The sequence below is a fragment of the Hippopotamus amphibius genome, chromosome 6 (assembly GCF_030028045.1).
Source record: "Hippopotamus amphibius kiboko isolate mHipAmp2 chromosome 6, mHipAmp2.hap2, whole genome shotgun sequence".
Lineage (NCBI taxonomy): Eukaryota > Metazoa > Chordata > Mammalia > Artiodactyla > Hippopotamidae > Hippopotamus > Hippopotamus amphibius.
The window spans coordinates 89,926,816-89,952,353 of record NC_080191.1 but is presented as its reverse complement, the minus strand read 5'-3'; the positions used below and the strand labels follow the sequence as shown (position 1 = coordinate 89,952,353).

General features: G+C 36.8%; 1 protein-coding gene across 1 annotated transcript in view; it reads right to left on the bottom strand.

The window, feature by feature from the left end:
• The window catches only part of EYS (eyes shut homolog), a 1,676,468-nt gene that overhangs the window by 809,309 nt on the left and 841,621 nt on the right, over positions 1-25,538 (bottom strand). Inside the window, exons 25-26 of the mRNA XM_057737776.1 lie at positions 19,426-19,618; positions 16,315-18,075 (exon numbers count right to left, since the gene is read on the bottom strand). Coding sequence (XP_057593759.1) covers positions 16,315-18,075; positions 19,426-19,618 — 1,954 coding nt within the window. The remainder of the gene's footprint in view (positions 1-16,314; positions 18,076-19,425; positions 19,619-25,538) is intronic.

The following is a 25,538-nucleotide window of genomic DNA, read 5'->3' as shown; positions in this document are numbered from 1 at the left end:
AGCTCTAGAGAGATCATTTAAATACTCACATAATGTTTATTAATTTGTATCATGGGTATTTCTAATTACTTAGAAGAGTATTTGTCTAAAATGCATTATGCACATGAATAAGATAGACTTTATATTTGGACCTTTATTTTTAACCACAGTGAATGTTTGTATTGAGAGTAATAACTTTTAGGAGATAATTTAGCACTATTTCTTGAACTTGATATCGAAGACATAAAGTGTGGGAACATTTATGTGACTAGCTTTGAGTTATTTACTTAATTGAGATTAAAGAAATAAATCAAAATTGTGTTCCTTTGTTCACTGTAATATTTTATAAACTGCTTGTTACAAAAGAGTTCCAACTGACTTGATATCAATTATTCTTAAGCTGAAAAATAAAAGATCATGTAAAGACTGTTTCTCATTATGAACACACACACTCTTATGTGTAGTCTTTGGGTCTCCAGTGCAATGCACTCAGTTACTATAGAAACCATTTCTAGGGCAACAGGAGAAGGAAGTATGGCTATTTCTGCTGCCTGCCGAGTGCCTTAAAGAAATGAATTGTAAATGAATAGTAGTACTTCTCTTGAATACAGGTTAGCTTATCAGTGACATGTTAGACAAATGAACTGAGGACTAAATACTACCAGTTTCATGATGGAACCCGTTTATATAAATAAATGAAGTTCTTTTGTAATGTCATGTCTTATCTAATTAAAAGTACCAACAACGAATAGCTGACCATATAAACAGATACATTGGAAAAATGACCATTTGATTTTTATTTGTCACATCTCCAAAATTTTAATACGTTTGAAAACTTCTATTAGAAACATGTTGAAATATAACTATTGTAAACCAAAAGAAAGAGCTTATACCTGTTTCTAATCAGAGAAAATCTTTCTCGGTTCTTCACTTTGTCACATGAAGAAGCTGAGGGTATCGATTTGCACATAATCTTGGAGTAATGTAAAGGGGCACTGGGTTAAAATTCAGGTTCGCAAACCCAAATCTAATCTCCTCCACCACAAAGTTTACCTCCAAAAATATGTTTTCAGGAACAATAAAATAAATTAAATTTATAGTGAATATCTACCTCTATGCTCAATACTCAGGGCACAAAAAAAGTGAGACACAAGTCTTGCTTTTAAACAATGTGTTTTCTAGGGTGCTGATGGCAAATGGACAATTACACACTTAATTAACCATCTCACAATTGTCATAGAAGAGGGGTCATCATAGTGACATTGTACAATGGCTCTCACCATCACAAAACTTGTCCCAGGTCCCCACAGAACCTTGAGGGACTGCTGCGAGGACAAAGTGAGAAGATAAATGCACTATGTTTGGCTCACTCCTACCACATAAGAAATGTTTACTATATTTAGCTATTAGTTTTGAAAGAAAGGTTAAAAGTGGTATAAAAACATGTGACCACTGCCTTCTAATCATCAGGTGCAATTTGCCCTCTTCTGGGAACTGCTCCCCTGAGTTAGAGTCACAAACACTGCCTGGTGTCTCTCTGTCTATCTCCCTGTCTCTCTCTCTCTTTTCATTTTTTATCTTTGTTCATTTATAAATTTTTGTGTTCTGATCTCAGTCTGAACACTGAGAACCCACTTCTGCCTGTATTCATTCACCCAGACTAGATCCAGCAAAGTGGGCTCCTGACTTTGGTTCATTAGCTGGGAGTCTACCTGTCTCTAGTTTCTGTGTAGCACCTCGCCCCATGACATCACAATTTTCTTGATTCTCCTGTCAGTAGAATACTAAGATGACCCTTTCCACAACCCTCATTCTTGATTAACCTCCCTTTGAGTATAGGTGGAACCAGTGAATATGAGAAGCTACCACTCTGGTGATGATGTCCTGCTATAAGACAAGAAGATCACACAGTGGGTCTAATCTCATGACATGATCCCCGTAAGCAGAGCGTTTTCTCCCACAAGTGGCAGAAGAGGAAGTCAAGGAATTCAGGGGTAAGAGAGGTTAGACACCAGGGCTATTCTCTGTTACTGAGATGGAGGGAGTTGGGGGTGCACCCCCGAGAATGGCTTCTGGGAGCTGACAGTTGTACCTGGCTGACACCCAGTGAGAAAAAGTCACCTCAGTCCTACAACAGTAAGGAAAAGAATTCCTTCCACAAGCAGTGAGTTGGAGGAGGACCCTAAGCCCAACTGGGACTCATAGCCATTGGCATATGCCTGGACTTCTGACCTAGAGTCACTGTAAAAAAAAAAAAAGGACACCATGCTTTCTGCAGAAGCCCTTTTCTCTAGCAGCTGCTGACTCTGAATCCAGTCTCCCAGCTGAGATCTCTTACACTTTTGCCACTCTCCCCTGGCCTGTCAGACTTCAGCCAGCCACCTAGGCAGGCTTTAGAATTTGAAGTTGATACATAGCAGGGTTGATTTTTTTTTAATGAAGAAAATTACAGAAATAGAATTCTCTATTCCTGAAAAAAGAATAAGGTAGAAAAGATGAGAAGTGATATTTCCAGCATTTTCACAGGCAGTTATATTATCTGGTCCTTGTCCTAACTTGATCTCCAAATACATTGTCAGGATCAATAAAGTTAATGCTAATATATATTTTTTTAAATTCTCAAATGTGAACTGAATTTGCGAATTTCCATGTAGTTACCTCAAATCAGTCATGACCAGGTCTAAAGAAGTTATGATACTTGTGAAGATTAGTAGGGCTAAGTATAATTCTTTCAACTGTTTTCTAGTTTTCCCTTGTTTTTAGAATTATTTTCTTATTTTTCCTGAACAAATATACGTGGAGTAACAATATTTGAAATGCATGAAAATTTCTCTTTAAAGGTATAACAATATTTTAATAGTTAGCAAATACAGTAGTTGGGAGAAGTGCTAAAAATTTGGCTTAACATTTCTGAAGATAGAGTGGGCAGACCAGAATATTTATCTCTTTGACAAGAACCTATTTTTGTTCTTTAATTTCTTTACCTAAATTTGTTTAATACCAAGGGAAGCAGATAACAAAAAATGCTAAGGAGCTTAAATCAATTTCAAATGTAAAATTAAAAAAAAAACAACATCAAAATGTCTTTGAGAAAAATTGCTTTGCGTTGAATTGAAATTAATTACGTAGGATGAGGGCAAGTTTCAAAGTGAGGACACTGGAGACTGACGTTTACCATTTAAAATGAGATCTGCCTTTCAAGGAAACCTGTAAGTGCAAAACCATAAATTCCCCCAGGAAATAAGTGAAAGTTAGCTTTGAAAGGTAATAGATACTTTTATGCAAACAAAATATTTAAAAGCGTCATTAAATCATGGATATTATCTTGGTTCTGCGCTATTATCAGTTAAGCAACTTCTTGAAAAAAAATTGATAGCAGTAAGTGGAAATCTTCAAATAGAAATTAAATGTATAAAGGGATAAAGGGTAAAGAATTCCAAAGGTTCTTCATGAGAAAAATTCAGATTAAAAAGCCATGAAGAATAATCTTCCAACACAATTTTAAGAAGAAATAAATATTTTTATTAACACATTTATTAAAACAAATTATTCTTATTGAACATATATAGAACATTGAGAAGTTTACTCTCACCCACATCTCTCTGTCATGTATAATGTAAAAAAAAAGAAAAAAAAAAAACCATCCCCTGCCCCCCAAAAAAAACTATTCTCAAAGAACTTGTACTACCTTTGGAAATTAGTTCTGTCCCAGTGATCTTACATATATTAAAGTGGAATCTTATGTATTTTATCTTTAAAATTAGTGGTTCTGTTCATGATCTGAGCATAGTTTTTAGTTTACAAGTTAGATTCCTTACATGGCCTATGTGATAAAATTAATAAAGTAATGCTAATACAAGTTTAATTTCTTGCTTGTGATTTAGTCAATTAGTACAACATCTCTCAATAAACTTTCTTTTTGAAATGAGCTACACAGGAAAAAAAATGGATGAACATTGATTTCTATCACCAGGAAATAAAGGCAATTAATACCAAATTCATGAAATACAAAAAATATGGTTTTTTATACAGATTATAATTTTATGCAAAATCCATATCTTTTATAACACTGGATTTATATGTGTTTACAAATCTGCAGCGAATGGTGATGAATAGTACATGGAGGTGATTGAGAAATAATTTTTTCTCTTTCTCTTTATTTTCTCGTGAAGTGAAGGGGTAAGACGAGCTGATTAATTGTCAGTCCAAATGTTGTAACTGCTTCTTTATCTATTGGCTAATACTTCTAATCATGCCTCTTAAGGTTTATGTTAGAAAATTATTTTGCTTAGATACTTTACATTTGAAAAGTGTTTTCTGATGCTTATAAAATGTATTATTTTTGTGAGGATTTCATCTTTGAGTCATAACTTCTATTATTTACTTAATTTTGTTTGTTTTAACCATTCATAATGTCTACCATTGTCTCTGTCTTGAAATACAGTTGACTCAGAAAAAAAACATTCCAATCTCCCTGTAGGTGGTTTCAGTTTGTCCGCTTGTCCACCCATGTGTTTGTATGGGACGCTGAGTCCCCCTTGCTATGACCGCATCATTCCAGCAGGGTCAAGAGCACAGTGACCTCAGGAGACAGCAAACTCCCTTTATCATGCCAACTGTGACAGGCTTTCTTCACCATGTATGCTTTTCTTCTAAAGTAAAGAAATGCTTTAATGGAGGATTTGTTTTACACTTTTTGATTTTATTTTGAGAATCATGATAGCTACAATTTATCTAGACTGACTACCTCTAGGAACTGTGCTAAGCACAGCCAGACAAATGCCTTGTCTAGTTGAATCCTCACAAGAGCTGTTTGCAGTTGTCAAGATCATTATTCCCGTTTTAAAGGGAGAAAGGCTAAGTTTTCCCAAGAGCACACCATCACTAAGCAGATTTGGGACTAAACCCTTGTGCTGTGGTAAGGACACTGCAGAAAACAATATGCTAACTTCTACGTGGCATCAATAAAAAGCATAAGTCCTTTCCGTGCTTGTTTCGTTTTCCAGTTACGTCTGTGGAATCAAAACTGATACTATTTATCTCTTGTGCTTTTAAAAATTAAGTAAATATAAAAGTAGGGGGCCATTCCTGTGTGATTAACAAAAATAAATACATGTTTTTCAACCAGTTTGTGAAAAATGTTATTTTAATTACAGGCCATATTGGTTTAAAAAAAAAAAGACTTTTTCAAGTATAAACAATGATACTTATATATCTTCAGCTACAAATATTAAATGGTCTAAAAGAAAAAATTGCACTCTTTCTTAATTTCTGCTATTAAAATGACAAAACACAATTTTATTTCCTACCATTATAGAAGGCTCATCAAACTGCTGTAAAGAGTGACAGAGGCACTGTATCAAAGGAAGAAATAGAAATAAAACTAAAGGAAATAAAAATTATCCCAAATCTAAGCAAAGTGGTAAGTTACTTAGAGAAGCTTCACCTAAAATAAGAGCATTATATGAAAATCAAATAGAAAATGCAGTTCATGGTTATAATCTTAGATCAAAAGTGTTGTGCTTATCATCTGAATTTTCTAAATTCTATCCAGAATTTTTTCCATTTGCAAATATGGATTGAATATTCATGTCATTTCTTAAGCATTAAATCACTGTTTAGAAAGTAAAATACCATGCTCGTTTTGGAGGAAGGAGAAGGAAAATGTGATAGGAATGTAGGGATTAATGTTATTTCTACACTGGGAGTATTCTGTAATTCAGAGCTGAGAGTCAGGATTACACATTGGCTGCATTCAGGGTGTGAATGCAGGATGAGGCATCAGGGTCTCAGGAAGGAGAGGACAGCCTCACATGGGGCTTAGGGAGCCTCAGGGCATCAGCTACTGAGTCTCCTGGAACTGATGATACACGTTGAGAAGTATTAATAGGAACTAAACAGACCTAGGCAAGGGTTAGAAACCCCTGGCCAAAGTATAACTAGGGGTTTACGATTACAAGAGATGAAAGTGTGGCCATGTCTAGAAATAAAATGTAAAAATAGAGTAAATTAGTCAACAGTAAGTGAACAAATCAAAATAGAGTATATGTCAAGAAAATCCAGGGCAAACATCAAGCTTAGATTTCAAGTACTCAAGGCTTAAGGACCAGACAGGTATTAGCTGTGGTTATAGTCTAGAAACTAAAGGGTGTATAGAGTTGAATTAAAGAAACCAAAAGTTTAGGGAGATGCTACCATTCAGGTAGCACTGTGACAACAATTTATATATATATATATATATGTGTGTGTATATATACACACACATATATATATATATATATATACTCATATAAACCTAAAAATTAATTCTGCAAAATTAGTGGTAGCCCCATTTAATAACAGAGGCTAATCAGATAACTTCTAAAGTCAAAGAGTTAGTAAATCATAGAATAAGAATTTTAGGCTTTGTCCATCCTCCAAGCTTCTGCCATATTACCAGACAAAGAAATTAAATAACTCAAGGTTTTCAAAAATCTTTTTGCTTTTAGCATGTCCTTGTAGGAAGATGGTGAAACAAACAAGGGGGCACCATGTGACAAAAGGAGGCAGAAATTAGTGATGCAGTTGCAAGGCAAGGAACACCAAGGGCTGAAAGCCCCACCAGAAGCTGGTGAGCAAGGAATGACTCACCTCTGCAGGTTTCACAGGGAGAATGTGGCCCTACCAACAGCTTGTTTTCAGACTTTTAGAGTCCAGGACAGTGAGACAACAATTTTCTTTTGTTTTAAGTCCCCTGCTTGTGTTCCTTTATTGTGGTAGCCTTAAGAAACTAATACCTTGTTTATCAAAATATATTTATAATTCTAGCATTTGTGTCACATGTACAAAATTTCAGAGTTAATATCATCAGATCTCATTGTCTCAGCATCTGTCTCCTTCTTCCCTTTCCATATTTTCTAATTCTAGCATCTGTTCTCTCACTAGTTCATATTACATTTAGGTCTGTCTACTCCATATGGACTTCTTGATATATGCAAACACACAGGCACACACCCAAGAGTATGCACACACATACGCACACAGACATGCACACATATACTATTCTAGCTATACTATCACATAGGGAACAGATAGCTTGAACTAGTAAATATTGTAATTAATAGAGAGTTCCTCCATTCAACACAAAGTCACAAATAAATTTCCAAAGTAAGTGTAAACACAGAACACCAAACACACGTTCCATGCCAAGCGGGACTTAGTTCCTGAGGGATGCAGGAGTCAGAGGGTCTTTCCATGCCTTGGGCCATCATCAGGGAGGCCATCATAAACTTATCAGACTTCGCACTGTGGTAGAGCTGTCACTAGACACCACTTACAGCTGACAAAATGTCAGATAATCCTGTTTGTAGCTGGTCTGGAAAAATTGGTTTGCCTAGCTTTCCCTTATTTGTCTCCAGAGAGTGGCTTAAGACAATTCTCTATGCTTAAAAAAAAACAAAACTACCAGAACAAATAAAAATAACCCACTGTATCAGCAAATCCTCTGGTTCAACCTCCAAAATAGATCCAAAATCTGACCATGTCTCAGGCTTCACTGCTGACACCTGGACTGAGCCACAGTCATCTGTCACCTGGATGAAGTCATTAGCATCCTGAGGGGTCCCCTGCCTATGTCTGCCCCACTCCCACCCACTAAACAATACTTAGCAGTACAGCCAAAGTGAACATTCAGATTCTGTCACTTTCCTGCCCAAACTTCTGGCATAATTTGCTGTCTTAGAATACAGGACAAGCCCTTATAATGACCTTAAGTTCTTGGAAACTGGTTTTGCTTCCTCTCCCCTATTACCTACCTGACTTCATCCTCTACAAGTCTTCCTCCTGCTTATTTGCTCCACTACATGGAGCTTCCCTTATGTTCTTAGAAAATGTCAAATAAACGTCATTGGCTACTTGCTCTTCTTGGGGTATTTTTCCTCCCTGCTTCTACACAGCCCCTATCTCCTTCAAGTTGGCTTCCTCAACGAGATCAAACCTGACTACGCCCAGCAGCTCAGAACCCATGACCGGTCCCCCCCACCAATCCATTACACTTTTTTTTATCCATACAGGTTATCACATCATATGCATATCTACATACATGATTATGAATTTATATATATGTATGCATATTAGAACTACACTATGTACACTTTATTATATAAAACATATTACAGAGAAATACAGATTTGTTATACTTACTGTTTACTATCTGTCTCTCTCCATTGGAATTTAAGCTCTAGGAGGGCAGGAGACCTGTTCTGTTTAGCAGTGTATCACTCACACCACAAACAGAGATCAGGATGTCATCACTAAGATGTGTTGCAGGTGAAACATGGTTACTTAGGAAGAACATAAATTACACTAATCTCTGTCACACTCAGATGAAAACATATAGGGGTTTAAATAATATCTTAAGTATTGACATTAAATAGCATCTCAAAATACCACTGACTGATGTTCATAAAAGTGACAACTTATACTGCATCACATGCTTCAAGTATAAATAGATTTGGAAGGCAACAGAAGTATATTTTTATTAATTTCCTATGCACAAATAACCGACAATAGTAAATAGAATTGAGAAAAACTACGTCTGTGGAGAGGCAAGTAATTAGGTACACTGTCCAAGATGCTCTATGCCAGGGAGGTCCAGAAACCACCTACTGGCTGAATGTTCTTTCTTTTGGGAAAGGTTTTAACAAAAGAACTAGGTATGGCAGACCCGCCCATGGGCAGAAGCCCATGAGTTGAAGGTACATACTCCAGTTTCAAACCTTGTCCCCCTGCTTCCCAGCCTCCCCAGCAAAGGGATGCCATTCCATAGGTGGCCCCGCCGAGATCTACCCAAGAACAGGAGGCAACCAAGACATGAAGAATAAGAAGAGTCTCACTGCCTCCATTGAAGGTTACCTTGTCCTTATGATTTAGCATATCTGGGTCTTGACAACTCCAATTTAAATGCCAATGGGATACTTACCAGCTGAGGGACCTGAGCCAGGACAATCTCCACCTGGTTCTCATTTGCCAAATTGGGAGGGGACGAGGTCACTGTCAGTTACTAACGCAGGTATTGGATAAATGTCAGCTACTGTTATTAAAATTATCCTTCAAACCAGGAGTTTCATCTTCTTTCCCATAATAACCAGAGATGTGCAGTGAGTGTGTTGTTTCTTGGCCAAATCATTCCTTGTCCCATTGTAAATCAAATATACTTCAATAAAAATAATAAGATAGGTGTTTTACGGCTTTTCCTGAGGTCTCCACAATTATGGTGAAGCTTTGGATAAGGCTCTATGTCTAGTAACATAGGATTCTTGTCCTGAAAGAGCACAAATACTGTTGGGACACTAACAAAACAAAAAATGGCCAAAGTCAAGGTAACACTGAGTCACGGACAATGTTTTATAGAAGGAAAAATAAAGGGAAAACATAAATTGTAAGTGTTTTTAAAAAGCTCTTCCAATAGGAGGCAATGTTTGCCCTGACCCTGAGGATAGGAATTCTCACAAACTGGGCAGTAGAGGGCCCCCATGAGGAGGGACTATGGACCCTAAAGAAAAGAGCTGGGATTGAGGAGGGTTTTTCATTAATAGGGTGGGTGGGGATGGGGTGGTAGAGAAGGGCTTCAAATGATACAATCAAGGTCGAATGCTTAGGATTTAAACCTTTTCTGATAGGAAATGAAGACCCACTAAAATAGTTTTTTAAGCAGAGGAATTTAAAATATCACATAGGCAGAACAACTCTGAAAGTAATGTGAAAGAGGGACTGGGAGAATGGAGACTAGAAATAAGTAGCCAATTTTAGAGAGAACTGTGGTAGTCAAAAGAGATGATAAGAGTTTAAGCTGCAGTAATAGTAGTGAGCTGAGCTGAGAAGCTGCTTGAGAGAACTTTGTAGATAGAATCCATAGTGCTTTTGATGAACTAAAGTTTACCCTGAAGTTTGGAAATCTAGATGGATATAAATTTCATGCCTGAGGTATGAATCAGGGGAGAAAAAGTATGGGTAGGGAGAGAGATGGAGGTTGCGCTGTTGGGGAGATAAAGATTTTATCTTAGGTTTATGAGGCACTGATCCGTAAAAAAATGTGAGTCTGAAAACAGGAGAAAGTTTATCCCTCTGCAAGTATTTGAAGCCATGAATGTAGGTGCTGTAACTCCAAGGGCAAATTTTGAAACAAGGAACGAGAATTGGCAGAAGAAGCCTGAAGGGTGTGTAAAAGGAAGGAGAAAAGAGAGAGGGGAAATGTTTAAGAACACACCCTGCAGGATCCTAACTGCAAAACTGCATGAAACAGGCCTGACGGAGGAGGGAAGTTAGTTCCAGAGAGTGGCAGCACAGGCAGGGCAGGGTACACCCCTCCCCGAACCCAGCACAAAAGGAAAGTGCGGGGTCTTTTGCCCGAAAAAAGCAGAAAAAACGTTCCACTTAAGGTACTAAAATATAAAGCTTTTCCTTTTCTCCTGTGGTCTCTTCCCCATCTTCACACGGTATTTTTCACTTATTGTTTAATGTCATTCCAAGAAAATTTCAAAGTTTCAGTTATTAGCAAAACTTTGAGCATTCATTTTTACACAGTGCAATGCCAGTTTTAAATGAAAACAAAGGAATTTAACTCTTTAGTGGCATCATCAAAATTACACACTTCATATTTCAGAGCTAGTATGGGCATTTTGTTCTTAGCAAGAGATAAATCTGAACACTGAAACAAACTCAAGGGCTTTTATTACATGTCTTGGAAGATGCATATTCTAACACTGCTTTGGGAGCCGACGGCTGTCATAGTACAAAATCAGCCTTGGAAAATATGTAAACAAATGAGTATAGCTATGTTCCAGCAAAACTCATTCAAGCCCTGGTCTACGTGATTAATTTTCCCAAGATCACATGCTGCTAGATGGGTATTCAACAATAAAGATGAAAGCAGTTTGAAACCAAACAACTGTAACATGCATAGAAAAAATTGTATTATTAAATTATTATATTGACTCTGTTCTGTCTATGGTGTCAATAATACAATTTATTTTAGTGACCGGCGGAATAAAATGCAAATAATGAATGCTCTTGAATACTGCAAACGAGCACAACACAAAAATCACAGGGCATTCATTTGTGGAGGATGCTGGGATGTGCACAGGAAAAAAATGTCAGAATGTTACTTCTGAATTTATTACTGTCGTGTGCTTAGTTTCAGCATCTATAATTTGACCTGCAGGAAAACCAGTGTTGTTCATTACAGGGTCAGTTCTAGATGGGATTTGTTTTATAAATTGCAAGTAAATTAGAACAACGGTGACTATGAGATGTTGCAACAAAATCTTCTATCTCTATGCAAATACTTCCTGGCCCATAGAGCTAGGGTCTCCCCGGCAGCGGTAAGTGGAGGGAGGGGTGCAGCTGGAGGTTGCATATATATCTCCCCTGGTGCTTAGTAGTTTTCACCCAAGGAGAGCTTCTTCCTCTAAATTTGCTGGTTTATGAAATGTTAACATAAGAAAGAGTCATTTGAAAACCCTAGGATTAAAACCATTCAAAATTTGCCAAGAGATAGAAATGAGAAACAGGTATGATTATTTTTAAAAGGTGTAATTTATATCTGAGCACTTCTGGGCCAAACAGACAAACAAACAAAGCAAAAGTTATGGCTGTGTCTGGTGCCTGTCATAAAGCAGTCAGTTAATAAACATCTGAATATTGGATAAAGTGATGTGATTAATGCCACTTCATTTTTTTCACTTTCACGAAAATGTAAAGAATGCTGCAGACATATTACTAATGATTTCAACATATACATAGTAAATTAGTTTTTAAAAAGTGCATGGCATGTTTGAACATAAAGATATATCCCTGTGTTATTTCAGAGAAATATAAATTTTTCAGTTGACTCTCTTGTCACTACAGTAATGTTAATTAGCAATGATTTTCTTATTTTTCCTACATGAATATTTTCCTCAAGATTCTTGTAAAAATCTGGTCATTTTGATGCAATATGAATAAAGTACTTAAATATACTTTCTGAAATGTTCTTTTTTTCTCACTATACACGAATATTTGGAAAAATATATTTTGAGTATAAAATATATGATCAGTGTGAAACTTTCAGAAGATAAAAACAATATTAAAAGCAACATCAATGTTTTGAAAAAACCCTATGTATACACATGTGTGGCATGCCTGGACTACACACGTGTTTGTAAATATGTTGTCTATGTGGTTTTATCACTGGCACTTAATGGTATGAGAGAAACAAATTTTCATGTCAACATTTATTTAGTACAACCGCCACTATAAAACACAGTTGTTTCCAAATATTTATTATGTTAATAATATTTTAATAACATAATTTGGGCATATCAATAATAACAATTTCCTAAATCTGAAATTAGTATTTTAAAACTTAAAACATTTCTGATGGCAAGCGATCCTCTGAAAAGATGGTGCCCATTTTCTTCCCCCCAAAGAGCAGAGAATCTTCACCAATTCAAAGTATTACAATTAAAAAACAAAAAACTGACAGATAAAGTTTGTCTCATTTTAAATTTGCTATCTTCAATTGGTTCTAATGATTTTGAATTTTATGTTTACTGTCTGTGTGTACCAAACTGTTTTACTATTCCAGTAGTCAGCCTTTTCACTTTGATTTGACAATAGTATTTTATAGTCACACATCTGTCTTATGAGGCAACACATTTTTGCATGTCTGCTTTATGTTTATGGCCATCTTTAGCTTAAAAGAGCATTAATTGTAGTTATTCTACTATAAATATACTCACTATCAAATTTTACTTATAATTTTCTATTTTTCTTTGAGATTAAAAATTTCCAGTTAAAGAGCATGTAAATATTAACTTTACATTTTATTTAGATTATTTAATATTTTATTTTGTGATTTTATCTAGTTAGTACTCATAGAATTTATTTCGGTGTAAGATATAGAGGAAACGTCTTCAAAATAACAGAATGCATCAACATAATTTAGAAAGTATTAAAATCTTGATCAATTAAATTCCCTCCTTCTTATGTATAATTTTATATCTAATGTATATATATATCTGGACTTTTGATTCTATTTTTTATCTGTATCCCTGTAATAACATCGTGATAATTTATTATAATTTATTTTAATACATTACAAATTCTCTTTTCGTCATTCCTTTCCAACATTTCTCTTCCTATGCTCTTCCACTTTAAAATGACTTCATCAAGGTCTAACAATTATCCCATCTGAGCTTGTTTGAAGTTGATGTATACTTTTCAAATGCACTATGTGAATAGTATTAAGGGCTCACACTCCTGAGCCCTCAAATAAAGATATATGTCCATTTATCTATTTTTAAGGTAATCAACAAATTTCACCTTTTAAACTTTGTTCTGTATAGTATTAAGCAGCAGTAGTTTGTATTTTTGGTTGCTTAAATAATGCATTTTCCCATTAGATTTTCTGAATAGTATAAGAAGAAATCTGTGCACAGAAGGCATTTTGACTAGTTTATGAGTTTAATGGAACTACCTCTTCTGTTTCAACTTTAAGAATGGGATTAAATATTGTTGTGAGCTATTTATACTGTTATGTTTGTTAATAATAACAGATACCAAAAAGATTTGGAAATAATGTAAATCTCTTAGAATAGAAAAAAAAGAGAAAAAATAAACACTCTCAGTAAACTATAAATTGAGTGTCAATGTCTTTATAGCTAATGATGTGGTAAACTGTATTATTAAATATATTACTTTGACTCATCCTTTTATTCCTGGAGAAAATATCGCTTTGCCATTTTCTAGAATTTTATTAATATATTAGTGGATTTTTTTTAACTTGAAATGTTACAGCTATGAATGGAATACATGGTACTCGTGTAAACTTCTCACTTTTGTGCTATTTTTGGTACCCACTGCTGTTAGAGACTATTTGGGTCAGCTCTGGTTGCTCTCATTTACATCCTTCCCAACCAACTGGTAGAAAAACATGGACATATTACCACAGTAAAATAATATGCACTGTTAGAAAGTGTTCCTTTTTCTGTCTTAAATCTTACTTTCCTCATGAATTGGACCAAACCATGAAGACGGGATTGGTTTAGGTGGCTGAGCACGACACCTTCCATGCAGCTTCATGGAGCTATCACCGGACTCCAGAGCCGCAAGCATACATATCAAAACTCCAGGGAACACGCGGGTGGAGGGTGTGCCCTGATACTCACTTTGCTGGTCACAAGAGGGTGTTTGGGGCATCTCTTTTCCTTTTTCTGTTTTTTTCTCAGCAACCCAGTGCAGTGTGAAGAATCCACTAGGGCAAGGAAGCCCAGAATTACAGGATCTCCCCTTTTATACTTTCTCGTATGGAAGCAGCATGAAGGGAGGAAATAGCAGTGCCCAGTGGTTTATTTTAAAAACATATACACTTGGTCCATACCTTTTCAGTATTGTAGCACTTACTCAAGACTTTAGCACTGCAGGCCATTCTGCTATGGCCGCCCCACCTTCTCTTTACATGAACATATTACACTGGATGTGGTTTTAAAGTCCATTTCTAGATCCTGAATGGGTCTGGCCAACAGGGACAGGAGACAGTGAGGCTGTGTGCACATCTCCTGGGCTTCCCCCGCTTGGTTTGCTTTGGACGGCCTGTGTCCTCCCCTAAAGGCCACAGCTTCTGTAAACTGGCAGCTTTCCTCCATAATTTCCAGGTCCCGGTAATTGCCCTTTTTTGTTTGTCCAGGCCTAGGGGCAGTAATGACATTATGCTGGTACCAGTCCCCGCAGACCGTACTACCCCTCATTATTTCCTTCAACTCTACCCATACGTTTGTAAATAATCTTTTTATTAAACTCTCCCCAAGTACCCAATTGGAGCATGCTATCTCTTCCCTGATTTGACCATGCAGTGGATGAACATATTGGAAAATGCCAGCACGCCTTGGAAATGATTGATTACCTTGTCTGAAAAGATTAGGGAGGCAAGAGAAACGAGAAGGAGGCAAAGAGAATTGGAGGAGGTCGAAACCATCAAAGAATGTTTGCAGTTGGAGTGAGGGATGAACAAAATGGAACATGACACAATTTTGCTCATAAAGGAAAAACCTAGGATTCAATTTCCTGGAAATGGGGAATTTGTATCTTGACTGGACACTAAGGGGTGGCTCTGGTGTCACTGTAGGAGAGGAGAAGGCGTAACTCAGCTACATTTACCAAGAACCTTCTCTGTGAGAAGTGATGCATTAGGCATTATTGATGAGTCATAAGTTATACAATGAGCTACCATATTGTAAAAGTACAAGTAGGATGGTACATTCAATTCAGCAATTAAACTTATTATACTTGTATTATTTTTAGAAATTTTGTAAAGAAAATCATATCATATTGAACATACCGAATATAATGATTTGGTCTTTCACATTGCTGAGTTGCCAGCCATAAGTTACACACCTAAAAACTTTAAAATATTGATATACTTTGTATTTCTTCTGAAACATACACACACACCCACACACGTACACACACAAAACTGATAAATTCCTCATTGAAGACAAATTAACTTCCCTGCCACAATTACACTTGAAATTCCACAAGATTGAACTCTTTTAAAAATGAAAAAAGCCCTCTTTCTGTTAAATACAATTTTTTAAACTTTTTTGCATGCTTCCTAACTTGATAGTAATTTACAAGGTAAAGGAGATTAGTAATTTTTAAAGTGTTTTAAGCTTAGAACAGTTATCTAAGGAAAGTGACCTTTCATTAATTATTTCCAGACTCTGCATTCAAATTCATATGTAAGATATCTTCTTTCAGTCGCTATATGGTGCTTTTTAAAAATAAAGGACAAATTTAATTTGTATTCTGAGTTATGTATACAGTGAAAGCATTACAGCTTTGCATTAAAAAATGATAAAATACATCATGTATGATGGGATAACCCAATAGAATTCCCCTGAGTTTTTCATCTTTCCAGTTAAAAAAAATACCAGCACTGAAGAAAATGTTAGAAAGTGTACGTTACATTGTGTTCAATCTGACAAAGAAGCTATTTCAAGGAATGAGAATAATAAGAGTTATTCCAAAACTTTGAAAGATCCATTGTAACGAATTGAACTGGTTCAGTTTCTGATTGCTTGCCAGTGGTACAGCCATCTCCAACATACTCCTGCATTGATCTGGGAGCCTTTGTGGCCGTGCGTAAAGAATAACCACCTGTGACAGGTACAACAGCGGGGGCCATCTCCATTGAACTGGCTGCTGCCCTGATTACAAAGAGGCTGTTTAGAGCACCTGGTGACCACGACAGGCTCTTTCTTCTCTGCAGAAAAGAAACTCACTTCTAAAAGTTTACCGAACTGTTACTGAGAAACTCACCAGAAATCATCAGCTGAGGAGGTGCCGGAATGGGCCCCAGGGAAGACCAGGCAAGAGATCGAGATCCAGTGATGGAAACCCTCTGACCTGCTGCCGGAGATTCCAGGCCACGCCCACTAGGCTGCAGCTCCCATTTGGACCATTCTGAAGAAGTTCTGAACGCTTCTTTCAAATCAGATGGTAAGGTCAGATAATCTGTGTAATATGTCCAATCTGGCATAAATACAGACATGGGGACAGAGGTCTGCATTGGAAGTGACTGCGTTGCTGAAACTGTAGAAAATGAGACAGTAGGGGTTACTTCTGAAAAATCAGGTGTGGAGTCTACGTGTGGTGGCAGGCTGCTCTTGAGGTCACTCGAAAGTATAGTTTCTGGACGACTTTGTAAGTTTAATTCAAAATCTAGAGAAGCATCACTTCTTGCATGAGGTTTGAACTGTGTATAAGACCATTCACGCTCTCTCAAGCCCAGTAGTTTGTCTTCATTTAGCATGTCAGTGGGACCCACAGTTAAACCACAGTGTCCTATTTTCAATAGTTTTAAAATGTTTTCTGATACTGAAGGATCATCAGTAGTCAGCTTTGAAATGAAATCAGAATTCATCAGGTCTGAAGGGACAGTTTGTGAAGGGATAACGGATGAGCACATCTTATCCAAACGTAAATTAACATCCAAATTACTTGATAGGGTAATGCATTCCTCTACCGGTGAGACTAAAATTCTTCTTTCTGTACTTTTTTCAGAAGGAAATAAAGATGACAGTTCTGTGATTGCCACTGATGGTGTGATTTCAGCAGTGGAAGGAAAAGAATGCCCAGAAGTGATCATTCGAGTTCCCATTAGTGCAAACCAGCTGGCTAATATCGCTGAGTTCATCCAGAACGTCTCGTAAAACTGGGACTGTTTGCTATGCAAAACTTGATCTGAGAATTCGTGAGAGGATTTTATTTCAGTCATAGAACATGTTGCGCATGTTTGGCTTAATTCACTTAAAGAATCAGCAGCCTGTGGTTTGATGTTTGTGAGTCTCTGGTCGCTGAATGCTTCGGTAATAGCCTGATCTTTACTGGGAACCGAGGCTTGCTTGGTGAATCGGTGCGGAGTTGATGAGTTCAAGACGGCTACCTGTTTGGATATAATTATCTGAGCAGGAAAAATGGGAGACATCCAGGAGCTCAGCGGTCTCCAGGACTCTCTTTTTGAAATTAACGAAACAGCTGAATATTCTTCAATATCCTCTTGAGCCCCACGAGAGACTACTGGAGGTGCACTCGTGGAAGCACTTGCGAGCTGGAATCCACGGGAGAGAGATGAGTGTCTGTTTAACTTAATATCAGCCCCTGGAACGCCACTAATTACCGAGCTCACTGTGGCAGCAGACAAGGCAACAGTCTGGGAGCGCTCAGATAATAAAGATTGTGTAGGAAAAATAAAATCAGTAATTAAGGAAGAGATGATAGACGCGGTGCTCTCTCCCCTATCTCGGAAAAAGAGTTCCTCTGACCCCGCTGGAGTTTGGATGGGCATATGCGATGCAGATGTTTTGCCCCCGACAATTTGTGCTGGGTCACGAGCACCAAAGTTCAGAACCTGGGAAGAGGAGACATCTGCGGAAGAAGGAAGACTGGATTCTGCTGAAAGCTCTCTAGTGGAAATCAGTTCTTGGCGTAAACAGCTTTCAAAGGATGTGCCAATATGTAAGGCTGCCAAATCAGTGGTTGGGAGAACCTCATGCTGGAAAAAGTCTGTCTGTTTTGGACCTTCAGAGAGAAAAAGGCAAGAGACAGAGAGAGAGAGAGGGAGAGAGAAGAAGGAAGAATAAAAATGAATTAAGCCTTGGGTTGAGTCTTCTGCAAATTTCACTGCACCTTATGCCCATTATATACTTGCAGACAAATATGGCTCTGTAAATCATATTTCTAATAAAAGTGCATGAGAACACAGATGTAAAGACAAACATATGGACACCAAGTGGGGAAAGTGGGGAGGGTTGGGGGGCAATGAATTGGGAGATTGGGATTGCCATGTATACATTACTAATAAGAAAAAAATATCACATTGTACACTCTAAATATATACAGTGTATTGTATGTTAACTGTATCTCAATAAAAGTTCTTAAAAAATAGTGTATGAGAAAGTTTAGTGACTTCACAAACTCCATAAATGCAGAGTCCTATTATTCACACTCCCTGGGGTGGCCAAATTCTGAACAAATTGTGTTCTTTAGAATCATATTCATTCCAAACTAAATGACGCCTTTGAAGAATAAAACATGAAACTTTACAGTTCTTTGTCAGAAAAACAAAGAATATTTGACCTAATGAGTTAGAAATATTAGAATTTTATTTTACTTTCTAAATAGGCAAAATATTTTTATATTAGATACTACTGTATTTCAAATTTATTCTTTAAAAGAACAGAAATTACACAGAGAAAATACAGAGCAGTCTGCCTTTATGCTTATAGTATCCAGTAGGCTTTAAAAATGTTTTGTTTTTTAACAAGAAATACCTTGTTAAAGGCTATAATTCTCATTCTAATTATCCTGAGTGACAAGAAAGAATCTGGAATTTAACATACAATATACTATTTACAATATGGCATCATTTGATTTAGTAAATTAAATAAGACATGTCAAAACATACGCAAGCTGTCAAAATATTTCACAATAGGAAAAAACAGATTTTTAAAAATCTGGGTGTTTTTCTGATAAATTGGTAGGAATATAAGTTTACATACAATGATTCAGAGGATGTTAAATGAACATACAATGAGGCAAGTAGTATCGGCCTTTTCAATGTTTTACTGGTAGTTAAAACAAAACAAAGTAGAACTGGGGTTCAGTTATCTACCAAAATTTACATATCAGAATAAAGACTATTAATGGACATTTTGCACTGTTTCAGAAAGAGTATTTATTCCTAAAGGACACCAATATTTTTAAAACTTAAATCACGACACACAACAAACAAGAATTCTAAGACAATTTTATAGCCCTGAAAAATTGGGTGTCTTAGAAAAGTAAATATTGAAATAAATCAGAAAATATGCTTCAAAACATAACTTTTTAAAATTTGAACGTCTCCATATTTTACTCCCATCTGCTTACCTTGACCAACTGGAGAAGGGTTCACTATGGCCCACAGCCGGGTGACCCTGGCAGGCAGGAAGCTACTGACTGAAGTCCCTGAAGTGGGTGCTGTGTGTGTTCGTGTGGAAGTGGCCTCTGTTCCTCCAGAGCAGGGAGACAAACAGGTGATTCTCCTTATCTCATTACCACAGCGAAGCCCCATGGAGCAGTTCTGCAAAGGACAACGGACATAGTCAAGCTCATGGTTTCTTTGTCCCTGGGAATTGTTATGTTAGTTTTGAGGTCCATCTACATTTTCATAGTCATATCTGGGAGCTCAAGCCATCACCTTATTGTGTAGACATTGTGATCTCTACAGTAAATTTTATCTCTGTTTCAAAATTAATTCAATTCTTCAGATTTTAGATAATGCTCAACTGAATGCCTAAATTTATTCTTGATTCCTTTAAGTCAAAATATGGCTTTCCATTTGCTTTGAGTATGTGTTTTTCCAATGAAGAATCTGTACTGTGTGATAGACAATACAAATATAAAAGCTCCATTACAAATTTTAAACTTTTCTGCTCTAAATGTCATATTTAGTTGGAAGCTAATATAATACATACTATCTACAACAGATAATTTGAAGACATTTTCTTGTGATTGTCTGAATCATTTTAATCTACATTGGTTTAAAAAGCAAGGTTCATTTTCTGTTTTAGTTTGACCTGAATAGCCTATTTCTGCAATATATTTATAAATTTTCACATAAAGAAATTAATTTTTAGCTCATAGGAAAGAGAATTGTGATGTATGCATAAATAAGTGCAAATGGCTCAGGGATTCTCCTTTAGAGTTAAAAATTAGTTATACTATTTGAAGCATTTTGAATTTTAAGGAAATTCAAATACCACATGCTTATTTGCTGATGCTAAAGACATTCATAGGTATACTTGCTTCACTGTTCTGGTGTTTCTCCAAGATTGTATCTAATTTGTACAATATGTAAATTTTGCTTTAGTTATCCCTTTTTTATTTGTTTCACAGTTACATGTCCTGTATGCATTTTCAACTCACATATTAAAGTATTTAAAGGTCAAAGGTCCATGTTATGTAACTACCTTAGAACTATAACATGTAGAAAATAATAAAAAGTGAAGCTAGAAGTGATGGAATAAACACCAAGAAAAACGTATCTATTATGATTCCACACATTCAAGACCAAGAGATTGTCCTTTTCTCCACTCAAGGGTAAAAAGCAAGTCCTAGAAGGACTTCACAGATTAATGAAAATGTACACGAAACTAGGATAGAAAGCAGAATGCCAATATGCTAGCTTAAGGTGAAAATCTAGCTGTTACACAGCTCGTAAATATGTGCATGGTCATAGTCAGCTTTCTCCTCCAGAATCGCAAGCAGAAGCTGTAATTAACTACCTTGAGTAATCACCACAGCAGGATTAAGGATCCTCAAAGACCCTGTGATCAACAAGTTCTCTCCATGTCAGCAGAGTTACCCAAGAATCACAGGTTTCTTTGATGTGCATTGGATCAGAACATGTAAAACTAGGTTTTTGAATGCTTAACAACATCAGGCTAAGATACGGGCAGAAGAATGATCTGGACTATGTGGTATTCACTGATATATCCCTGATTAAAGTTATCTTCCTATTAGGCAACTTGACACTGACACTGCGACATTTGTCTCTGCGACTCTCACGTGTTCTCTCTTAGTTATATTGTTGATGTGTTAATGCATTCATCTTCCAGGGGACACTTAGGTGCAACAGCCAGGAGGCCATATTCCTCTTTCCGATGTTGCATGCCTAGGCTCACATCCATTCTGTGCTGCTTTTAGAGTTTAACTCTCAAAGCTGAATTTACTTTCCCAGTTTTGAGCTTGATAGGAAACATCCTCTTACATTCCCAAGCACTAGCAACTTTTAAAATCATTTTTTTTTGTTTTTTTTTAATGTACTTCCAAATAGATTTTAATTGTTTGGATTTTCTCTTTCTTTATACATACACACACATACACATATGCCAACACAATTTGTCTTAGCGAAACTTCCATATTTTCCTTAAATCCCAAACTCCATGGGAAATCTTACTAAATGTTCACTGAACCTATTTCCTCTTCCTCTTGGATTACATGTCTCGGTCACTCTTGGGACTCTGTGATCATGTGACTTACTTATGGCCACGTAAGTGTGAATGTACCACGTGTGATTCTCCAGCCTCTCCCTCTGTCTTTTGACCTCTGAAAAAGCATATTAAATATGGGGAGCCACCAAAAGGAAGTCACTCAATTTCCTAAATGTCTATTTGAAGGAGAATATCTGAAATCAGAAACACTCACTTGGACTTCATGTGAATGGAAAATAAATTTATATTTTATTAATCTAGCAAAATTGTGGAGGTTATTGTTAGAGCAGCTAACGTTTTCCCTGCTAATATGTCAATTTTACCTCACCTGGTCTTTCTGATAGTATTCTTTGTTAGCTACAAGATAATTAAATTTAAAAAAGCACCTCATAAATGATTGAACATTTCTTTTTCCATATCTGCTTGATTACACTGAAAGATATAACATTCCAAATATTCAGCTTTGCTTTAATTTAGTAAGCCTTTAATTCTGTATATCTCTTTCTTAACTCTGTGGTTACCATAGCAACTTATTTGACCAATACATCCTCATTCACTCATTCATTCATCTATCAAATATGTATTGAGTGCCTACCATTATACGTTTTATTCACTGATATTTATTGAAACAGTATGTGCCAAGATGATGCTCATCATTTCTACAAAGTTTCATGACTTTAAAAAATATATTTTTATTTCTGATTCTATATTTAAGGAAAACAATGCATTAAGACTCTTTGAGTCAAAGCTTTATGAGAATACGATCATCCACGTTTTAATGGACATTGTGTAGCTCTCTATGTCTTTGCTCAACAGATATTTATTGGTCAATTTCTGTGTGTCAGTGACTGTTGTAAATTATGGGAATGAGCTAGTCACCAAGATTAACAAAGTTTCTCCCATCATATAGCTGGTATTTCAGTAAAGCAATCAGAATAATTAATTAATACTAATTAGTAATAATTGGCTTAAAGACAAAATTTTGCAAGATAAATAATAAGGAAAAACAGGGAGGGCTGTTTTAAATGAGTGGTCAGGGAAGTCTTCTCTGATCAGGAATCTGAATTAATGTAAATATTTAAGGAAAGAGTATTCAAGGCAAAAAGAATGATAGTACAAAGGCCCCAAGGCAGAAATATGATTTGTATATTTGAGTAACAGCAAGATGGGCAGTATAGATAAAAAGAAAGACGGAAGGCCATCAGTGGAAGGAAGTGTCATCGACATGGCCAGAAGAGGAATCGTGTAGGATGATTTGTTTGTTTATTTGTTTGTTCTTGAATTTGGAATTAATTCTGAGTGTGATGGCAAGCCATTGGAATATTTACTATTTAGAGTAGAAAAATGATATGGTTTGACATATTATTTAAATATTATGTTAATGCTATGTAGATGACAGGCTACTAAGGGCATTTGAAGAGAGGAAAGAACGGAAGCTGGGACACAGTTGGCAGCTAGCAGTAGTCTTGGTGAGAGACAGAAATAGATTGGCCTGTAGTGAAAGTCGTGGTAGAGAGAGTACGGGTACTATCAGGAGATACTCAGGGGGTGGAGCATGATATATGCTGATAGATTGATGTCTGGAGTGAGAAGAGAAGGTTCATAAATGATTCCTAGGTTTTTGTTCCTATTAATGGGGGAGAGGAGGTGCCACTTACTAATCTGAAGAGCGCTGGTGGAGACCAGTTAGGGATGGTGGTAGATCCAGATTTCTACTTAAATATTTTAAATTTGAGAAATTTACCAGCCATCCAAATGTGGGGATAGCATAGGAAGCTGGAAATATGAGCCTTTCCTGAGGTGGAAGTACTCACATCATTTCTGTTAATTAAGAAAGTATGATTTAAAAGAAGCGGTAGCCCCTCTCCCTACTGCTCTAGGCACAAAGCTGCAGTGTGGCAGAGGCAGGGCTCATGCTGGCAGCCTGCGCCCGCACTCACAATCGCTACACTGTATTTTAGCTTCTTGTTACATCTTCAACATTTGCTGTGATCAGTTCTACCCTACAGCTGATTATTTTAGATAACAATTAATACGTTCCTCTACTCAGCCTGTTTATCAAACGCCACTATTGATCAAATTTAGTGATACCAACAATGTTTTAAGATCTGGGCAAAACAGTGTCTCTTACCTGAAATGAGTTTCCAACCCAGCAGATCATTTTTCATTCTACTGATAGTAATATTTGACAATGTAATATTCTGCTTCATCCTTATTTTCTACTTGAAATGATGAGTATATAATATAGCAAACAACAGCAACAAAAATCCCAGTGATCACAATCAGTTTTGTATCAATTTAATTCTGTGGATTAATCCACTCTCATCAGAACTAGTGGGCCAAATTTACTCTTTAAAGTTTACTAAAATAATTGAGAGCTTGAATTTTTCCAACACTATTGAAATATACATTATTAATATGTCATTGTTTATATAGCAAACATAATAGTGTACATAATTTGTGGAGACCAGTGCAAATAAAAATATAAACCTCCTTTTTGAGACATGATTAAATATTCAAGTCAACAGCAGCAGACGATTGGACTGTATGTGTGGGTGTGTGGCACAGGGGTGGGTTCTTCTAATGGCAGAATCTGCTGCAACTCACAGGTTACACAACCATGATGGCAGCCTGCTTTTATGTACTAACTTTCCCAAACTATGACACTGGATTTACCCACTTGCAGCTTGTTGCTCTTTGAAAATTTTCTCTGGGTAGTATGTGCCTTCTTAAAATGAAATATCTTTTTGATAATTAGAAGAAACAATTCAGATCACTGGTGTGCTAAATTCACAGCATAGTGTTCCTTATAGAATCATAAAGAAAACATCAGGATAAAGTAACCAAGTAAATCGGTTTCTAAGTACAGGTTTAGCTGCCCCATTGGTTACAGTTCTGAAGACCAATAAATTCTTCCCAGGTTTATTGACAGTGAAACTTTCAATTTATGCTAATTGCAATGATCATGTTTCATTAGGAAAGATTCACTAAACTCTAGTTCTCTTTAAATGATCTCTGCTTTTTTGCAAACTTTTGCATCATTTACATCATTTCCAATTCTATAAAAATTTAACTGCCTCAAATTACTACCTAAAATTCTCAGGCCACAAGTGACAAATCACAGTCCAATCACAAGATCAATAACCAATAGTTCACACCTAGATAGTATAACTTTCCCATAAAGTGTTAGATAAGGGTGATAATTACAAGTTGAAACTTCATACTGTCCTGTCTGTGGTAGGCAAAATACTACATCCTAAGATGGCCCTCACGCTTTCCTGCCCACCTAGCCCAACCCCACCACCACCAGTGTGTAGACCCTGCATAATACACAATGGATTCACTGCAGGGTCAGGTTCAGTGATTTACGTGGTGCAGTTGACCTCAAGAAAGGGAGATGACATAAGCCTTTTAAAAGCAGGGTTTCCTCTGGCTGGTCACAGAGGAGGAAGCCAGAGATTTGAATATAAAACTGATTTGAGCCTTGTTGCTGGTTTAAAGACAGAGGGAGCCACATGGCCAAAAACTCCAGTGGCCTCTAGGAGTTGAGAGCAGCCTCCCACTGCAGCCAGCCTGGCCACAGGGACCTCAGACCTACAACCAGCCAGCACACATCACTGAACTGAATGCTGCCGAGGGCAGAAATGAGCCTGGAGGTAGATTTTCACCCAATCTTCAGAGAACTTAGCCCAGCTGACACCCTGACCTTGAGCTGACTCCTGACTGACAGAACTACAGCTGATAAATGGGGGGGGAGGTCTTGAGCTGCTGAATTTGTAGTGATTTGTTCTGCAGCAATGGAAGACTAATGCATCATGCCACCAACCTCAACACAGTAAACAGGAAGACTCTGGGTCCTCTCCGGTCCTGGGGACATGCTCACCAAGCAGTGGGCCTGTGAGTGCTGCAAGCACCACCTGGGGTGGTTTACAATTTTTGTTTGCTTCCGTTCTGGGCCTTTGTGCCCTCAGATCCCCTCTTCCCCACTCCCGTCTCAGGCTTTGCAAG